Genomic DNA, 7510 nt, shown 5'->3' on the forward strand with positions numbered 1-7510 from the left:
AATTGGTAGTTTGTCTTCGTCGCTGCAACTCCCGTATGGACTCGGGAGAGGCGAAGGTTGAGAGCCATTTGTTCATCTGAAACAACCAAGCCGCACTGCTTCTTGACACATTGCCCACTGAACTCAGAAGCCAGCCGCACCTTTCATTACGACCAGAAAATCCATATTTAACAGCAGTAGTTCAGTGCAGCCTGTAATGGTGTGGTATAGGCCACTATAGAATGTGTACCGCTCCAACATAATTTGCATCGTTTCAGTCCAGTGATTCACAGGACATTTTCAAGGGCCAAATACTTGGGAAGGACTGCTTCTATTCCCTCCCCCAGAGGTTGATGGGAAATTGTGCAAGTCATATTTTGGTATTAGAAAGGTTAAGATGCTTCTTGTGGATGGTAATAGCCTTATGCCTTATTCACACTGCAGGCCTTAATGCTCAAATCAGTTTGACTACAGACTGTCCAAACACGTTGCAAATAACCAAATTGGATATTTTCAGACAAGGCTACACTAGTTGTCATAGTGACAGGTTTGTGCAGTGGTGTTGGCTGATAAGACACAAGAACAACCAATAACTCAAGTTCTGTAGCAAGCTAAGGTGACATTTCCTGCCACTGACTTCTCAGTTGCTTTGAATGTTAAAATTCCTATGGTGGTAATACTTACTCAAAACACAATCTAATTTTCAAAACATGCTCTTTTTGCCTAGCCACAGTAACCTAGCTAGGTAGCCATTTAGCACAGTTGCCAATTTGTTTGTAAAGAAGCTTAGCTACCACCTCTTGTTAAACTGCCAGAGTAGCGAGCAAGCAAAAAGTAGTACTTAATTTTACACCTAGTGACACGTTAAAAAAAGCTCATGAACAAAAGAATCACGACAAATTCCTTAAAATCCATATTTTTTTTAATCCTCCATAATGTGTTTGTTCAACAGGAATGTCAGTCCAAATGATTAAATAGGCCATCAGTCAAGAAGCTTTTCTTTGATGTTGAGAGGACCAATAGATCCTTCTTGCTCCCACCAGAAATCTAGGAAGAGCAGAAAAACTTCCTGATTTGATTTATTAGGATCCATTATACTAGCTGTTGGTGTCGGCTTACTGGGGTCCGACATAACAAAACAGAGAGCAAGTCATTTACGCAGAGGGTGCACTTTTTTCCAGCCTAGCACTAGAGTTTGCAGCCAAGGGCTTACGTGAATCAAGTCTGTAAGCACTTGATTAGGACAAAGGTGTGCACCCCAGGTGCACATTTTTGTCAAGGAATGACAAACACTGGACTGTATTGCACATGTACCTGGATCCGGTTCCCTTCTCATGCCACAGTCTGTGTCACAACAGCCACACACCTGGTCTTTCTTATTGGCCTCGCGCCATCTATTGAAAAGAGAGTGTTGCATATAGTACGTACAAGTAAAGTGCACACCCTGCCATATATACCCAGACTTACCCATTTGAGAAGGAACAAGCCTTGTTCTCATGATCAATAGGGGATGAAGCGGTTGTGGCTTTCAGGAGGCAGGTAATGTATAGCTGTTGAAATTTGTTGAAGTCTCAGCATTGGTACCACATAACAATTAGTACATTTGACATCAATTCAAAGCAAAGTCATGTTGGATACAACAAAAAGCCATATTGGGCATAGCATACTTAATTTTTGATTGAAGTGAATCAAAACAGCCAATTCTATAAATTTGGACATTCCGAAGCTAATTTGCAGAAGATCTCAGGATTAACTACTCACTGAGCCAGTGTTCACAACATGAAACCTAAAGGCTTCGATCTGGAACTGGAGCGTGTCATCCATGGTGCGAGGTATGAACTGGGACCTGGATCCTGTCAGCTTGGTGTCGACCAGACAACTGAAGGCCACAAAATAAAAATTAGGCTACCTACACTGCTGAAACTCTGGAAGGATGCCATTCAAGGTGGCTGTTGATCTGAAGTGTGGGCAGGTGGAGGGAATGGGAAATGCTTTCCTTATCAGATTAAAGCAAACTATTAGTCCGTGAACTAGATCAAGTACCTTACAAAGGATACTCACCCACGGTTCTCGATGAAGGCATATCTTGGGACAGCATTGGCGTTTGGGATGACTGTGGCTACACAGGTGTCCACAAAGACTCGGAGGGGCACATGGAAGAACTGGACGACAGAAGCTTCAAAGTTAATATTATCTCCAAGGACGTACTCTTTGCTGGGTCTCTCCAACTGCCAGTTGTCTGCGAAGACAAGGCAACAGTAATGCTTATTCCAAGGCAGATAAACTAGAGCAGGGTCTGTACATCAGCAGTGTGGTTTTATCATGGCAAATGTAACTGCCATCCTTTTGCACTCTGGGGTAGCCACCTCATTCCAATAACTAAGCGGCGGTTACATTTGCCAGTTGGCAACACCATAGTTTACAAACAAGTGTAGAGACAGCACTTAAGTCAATGCCTGTCAAGAGCAATGCCAATATGGCAAGGACAAGCAGTTACTAACCAGTCATTAGCCTCAGGGAGAAGTAGAGGAGCTCCTCTGCAACCTTAGTGGAGGCATAGGGATTCCAGGTGGGCTTCACTGAATCACTGCTCACATGATTTCTGTAAAGGAGTCTTTAAATGTGAAACCAAATGGCCAAGGAAGTGTATCCAAAGTTGATTGAACTGAAGAAAAAAAAAGTACCAACGCAGGTGTAGTCAACTCACCTTTGATAGTGGCACTCAACCCAGACCACCACTTCTCTAGTCCGAACAATGGGGCTGCTGCCCAGGGTGGCTGGTGTATAACGGAGTGTGAAGACATAGACAAGTGAATCGTCAGTCATCTGGAATCAGAGCAGCAAACGGCATTGTAAGAAAATCAATGGTAGTCAACCTAGAAAAGTCATAACGATGCTAATGCTCAATGTTACCGTCAGAGTGCTGCCACATTCGTGCAGCTCAGTGACAAAGATCAGAACTTGAGCAGAAGCATCCTCCCCGGTGACAGCACAGCCTCCCAAGGTAAGATCCGCTGGGTGAATGAGTTGGCCGATACCGAGCAGATCTCGTTTGACTTCCACACGAGCAGCAGTCTCCCCACATTGAACTGCAATGCTACTGGCAGGCACAGGCAGCAGTCTCTGCTCGTCAATAGCCAACTGCACCTCTTTGACTGGATCTTCAGGATATCTCCAGGTCAAAGGCTCATTGAAGGTCTGCTTTGACTGGAGGAAAGGGTTTTGAAATTGCGGTGTCTGGACCCTAGCGGGCCATTGTACAGGCCTTGGTTGAAATCTGGCTGGTTCTTGAACAGGCCTATACTGTGGAACTAATCTCCCAGGGGCAGTTGCCACTTGGCTCCAAGATTCCGCTTCACGATAAAGCTGCTGAACTGTAGCTGAACAGCCAAAGGTAAGAAGTAGAAGGACTGTAATACAGAGCGCCATTATTATCTAGTTTTTAGTTACAACTGCACATATTTCTTTGACATTTGCAATAACTACAGTGTCTCTGAACAGCCATTTTGTATCCCTTTGTCTTAGTTTGACTCCACCCCTTGTTTAATTTACCTAATGATGTTCCAGACATGTTACACAGCTGCACACATACTACAATCTGAACTGGATGTATCTCAATACTGTCAAGTATCTTCATTTATAATAGGGATGGTCAACTCCAGTCCTCGGGGCCTGATTGGTGTCATACTTTTGCGCCAGCCCCAGCTAACACACCTGACTACAATAATCAACTAATCATAATCTTTAGTTTAAAATACAATTAGTTCAGCTGTGTTAGCTAGGGATGGGGAAGAAGTGTGACATCACTCTGGTCACTGAGGACTGGAGTGGCCCATTCTTGATTTATAATGTCCTTGGACCAGTTTCCTGATAGCAATGGAATTTACCCTTATGAGTTTTTTTAATGATGCATCTTTCCCACAACAGCCAAAGATGTAAGACGTTTCCCAAAACGACATGCCAAGAGAATGGTCGCTAAGTGCATTGTTGAAGAATGTGTCGATACTGATGGGATCGAAAGAAAGTGAGAACTTTCTCCATTCAAAATGTGTCTTTTAACATTTGAACTGACGGGTCAATTCCTAGAGAGATATTACCAGCTTATGGTTGCAAATATTGAGGCAGGTTATTCAAATACTTACCAAATAAAAATGCATTAAATCACACATTTCCCCCATTATGCGCTTTCGGCTACACATCATGAAATATATTGAGGCAAATTACAGACAGTCTACAATTGGCCCATTAGAATATGAAATAGGCCCACTCTTTATTTTAATGGTTGCGGTTTTCATTTGAAGAATAGTTTTATGTCATGTTTGTATCAATTGCAAAGACAACTTTTTTTTGGTAGTCAACTTTGTTCTGAAGTTATCTGCAGTCACAGAGATAAGATAAACCATGTGATTCTATGTTTAGTGGAGATGATCTGTGTATAAAGTGACACGGGAGGCCAACAAATAATGTAAGGATGCAATGAGGCAAGCATTCGTTTATGAGTGTTATCAAGTGCACATTTAATAATGATGGTTTTGGAAACAGCTCATAGATTTAACTATGCTCCTACAAAGGTTCTAACAACGCACTTCGCCTTAAAATGCTTTTGGGAAACAAGGCAAAGGGATCTCCAACCCTGTTCTTGGAGCGCTACCCTACCCTCCTGTAGGTTTTCAATCCAATCCCAGTAGTAGCTAACTTGACTAAATTTACTAACCAGCTAATTATTAGAATCAATTGTGCTACATTAGGGCTGGAGCCACGACTGACAGGACAGTCGCACTCCAGGAACAGAGTTGGAGACATTGGCGGATTGGCCTTCTGGCAATTCTGGCATATGCCAGATGTGCCGGACCACCTTTTATTCATGTGGATTGGTAAAAAAAAAAAGAAATAATATACTGCTCAAAAAATAACACAATGTAACTCCAAGTCAATCACACTTCTGTGAAATCAAACTGTCCACTTAGGAAGCAACGCTGATTGACAATACATTTCACATGCTGTTGTGCAAATGGAATGGAAAACAGGTGGAAATTATAGGCAATTAGTAAGACACCCCCAATAAAGGAGTGGTTCTGCAGGTGGTGACCACAGACCACTTCTCAGTTCCTGGCTGATGTGTTGGGGGCTTTTGAATGCTGGCGGTGCTTTCACTCTAGTGGTAGCATGAGACGGAGTCTACAACCCACACAAGTGGCTCAGGTAGTGCAGCTCATTCATGATGGCACATCAATGTGAGCTGTGGCAAGAAGGTTTGCTGTGTCTGTCAGCGTAGTGTCCAGAGCATGGAGGCGCTACCAGGAGACATGGAGGAGGCCGTAGGAGGGCAACAACCCAGCAGCAGGACCGCTACCTCCGCCTTTGTGCAAGGAGGAGCACTGCCAGAGCCCTGCAAAATGACCTCCAGCAGGCCACAAATGTGCATGTGTCTGCTCAAACGGTCAGAAACAGACTCCATGAGGGTGGTATGAGGGCCTGATGTCCACAGGTGGGGGTTGTGCTTATAGCCCAACACCGTGCAGGACGTTTGGCATTTGCCAGAGAACACCAAGATTGGCAAATTTGCTACTGGCACCCTGTGCTCTTCACAGATGAAAGCAGGTTCACACTGAGCACATGTGACAGAGTCTGGAGACGCCGTGGAGAATGTTCTGCTGCCTGTAGTGTGGTTTTCCACTTTAATTTTGAGTGTGACTCCAAATCTAGACCTCCATGGGTTGATACATTTGATTTCCATTTTTGTGTTATTATGTTGTCAGCACATTCAACTATGTAAATTATTTCATAAGAATATTTCATTCATTCAGATCTAGGATGTGTTATTTTAGTGTTCCCTTTATTTTTTTGAGCATTGTATATATTTCACCTTTATTTTACCAGGTAGGCTAGTTGAGAACAAGTTCTCATTTGCAACTGCCACTTGGCCAAGATAAAGCATAACAGTTCGACACACAACACAGGTACACATGGAATAAACAAAACATACTCAATAATACAGTTAAAATGGAAACCAAAAAGCCATATACAGTGAATGCAAATGAGGTAAGATAAGGGAGTTAAGGCAATAAATAGGCCATGGTGGCAAATTAATTACAATATAGCAATTAATCACTGGAATGGTAGATGTGCAGAAGATGAATATGCAAGTAGAGATACTGGGGTGCAAAGGAACAAGATAAATAAATACATTATGAGGATGAGGTAATTGGATGGGCTGTTTACAGATGGGCTATGTACAGGTGCAGTGATCTTTGAGCTGCTCTGACAGCTGGTGCTTAAAGCTAAAAAATAAAGATGCAATACTTTTGATTTTCAGTAAATACTGTGGATTTAGGTCATAAAATAATCCAGCTTTTGTTCGGAATGTTGAATTATTTCAATGCAAAAGCTTTCAAATGAGATTTGCTTAACCTTTCGTAACAGAGCACTGAGTGTAGCAAGTTAAACTCACCAATCTCTAGGCAACACTAAACCCATTATTACATTAATTAACCCTTATGGCTTTGCCTTTTGCAGTGCTAGACAAATATTACAACAGAAGCTTTATCAAAATGATTCAATAGAACATTTGACGTTAACCAAGAACCTGACAGTGTTAAGTGTACGATAACAAAGTTCAGTTTTTTTACGCTTTTGAGTAATTTTTTGAAAATCTTTTTTTGATGGCTCTAAATTGCACCTCTGGGGTGTTGCGTCTGTCATTGTGTTCATCGCTCTCTGAATAATATACTCGCTCTCTGTGAAATAATTATAATGTTAAAGAAACATTTGAAAGGTGAAAGCTGACCCAAGAGCAGCGCTGCCTTTCAATCCTATCCTCTTTTTCTTATAGATGACCACTAGCTTATAATGCCTTGTAAATTATAATGCATGTGTTTCCCCCTGCCCACATATCTGTGTTTAATATTAGACTACATATACAGCCAAAACATCAAGGACTGGCAGTACATCTGTGTGTCTCTCTTCCTCTCTCTCTTTTTTCTTCTATTGAAGTTTGAATAACACCATCTGTGTTTGTCATAGAACTATGGGATTAGTTTATGTGGATGCAGATAGATTTCCAGCATTGTGGTAAATCATTCTCTTGACTTTTATTCTGACATTTCACATTCTTGAAATAGAGTGGTGATCCTAACGGACCTAAGACGGATAACTTTTACTAGGATTTAAAGGTCAGGAATTGTGAAAAACTGAGATTAAATGTATTTGGCTAAGGTGTACGTAAACTTCCGACTTCAACTGTATATACAAAAGTATGTGGATATGTATGTGGCCGAGCACGCCTAAGATAACCATGTGCAAATCCAAGAGTCGGCTGGAGTGGTGTAAAGCTTGCCGCCATTGGACTCTGGAGCAGTGGAAATGCGTTCTATGGAGTGATGAATCATGCTTCACCATCTGGCAATCTGACGGATTAATCTGGGTTCGGAGGATGCCAGGAGAATGCTACCTGCCACAATGCATAGTCCCGATTGTAATGTTTGGTGGGGGAGGAATAATGTTTTGGGGCTGTTTTTCATGGTTCGGTCGA

General features: G+C 42.2%; 1 protein-coding gene across 1 annotated transcript; it reads right to left on the minus strand.

Annotated features, from left to right (window-relative positions):
• Positions 1-883: 883 nt before the first annotated feature.
• LOC124037017 (zona pellucida sperm-binding protein 3-like) lies at positions 884-3476 on the minus strand. The gene is made up of 8 exons (XM_046351638.1): positions 2893-3476; positions 2687-2805; positions 2481-2581; positions 2041-2218; positions 1741-1858; positions 1447-1529; positions 1294-1373; positions 884-1026 (listed from the first exon to the last, which is right to left on the minus strand). The coding sequence occupies exons 1-8, from the start codon at positions 3406-3408 to the stop codon at positions 962-964; spliced, it is 1260 nt and encodes a 419-aa protein (XP_046207594.1). The 5' UTR covers positions 3409-3476; the 3' UTR covers positions 884-961.
• Positions 3477-7510: the final 4034 nt, after the last annotated feature.

The sequence above is a fragment of the Oncorhynchus gorbuscha genome, linkage group LG06, assembly GCF_021184085.1.
Source record: "Oncorhynchus gorbuscha isolate QuinsamMale2020 ecotype Even-year linkage group LG06, OgorEven_v1.0, whole genome shotgun sequence".
NCBI lineage: Eukaryota > Metazoa > Chordata > Actinopteri > Salmoniformes > Salmonidae > Oncorhynchus > Oncorhynchus gorbuscha.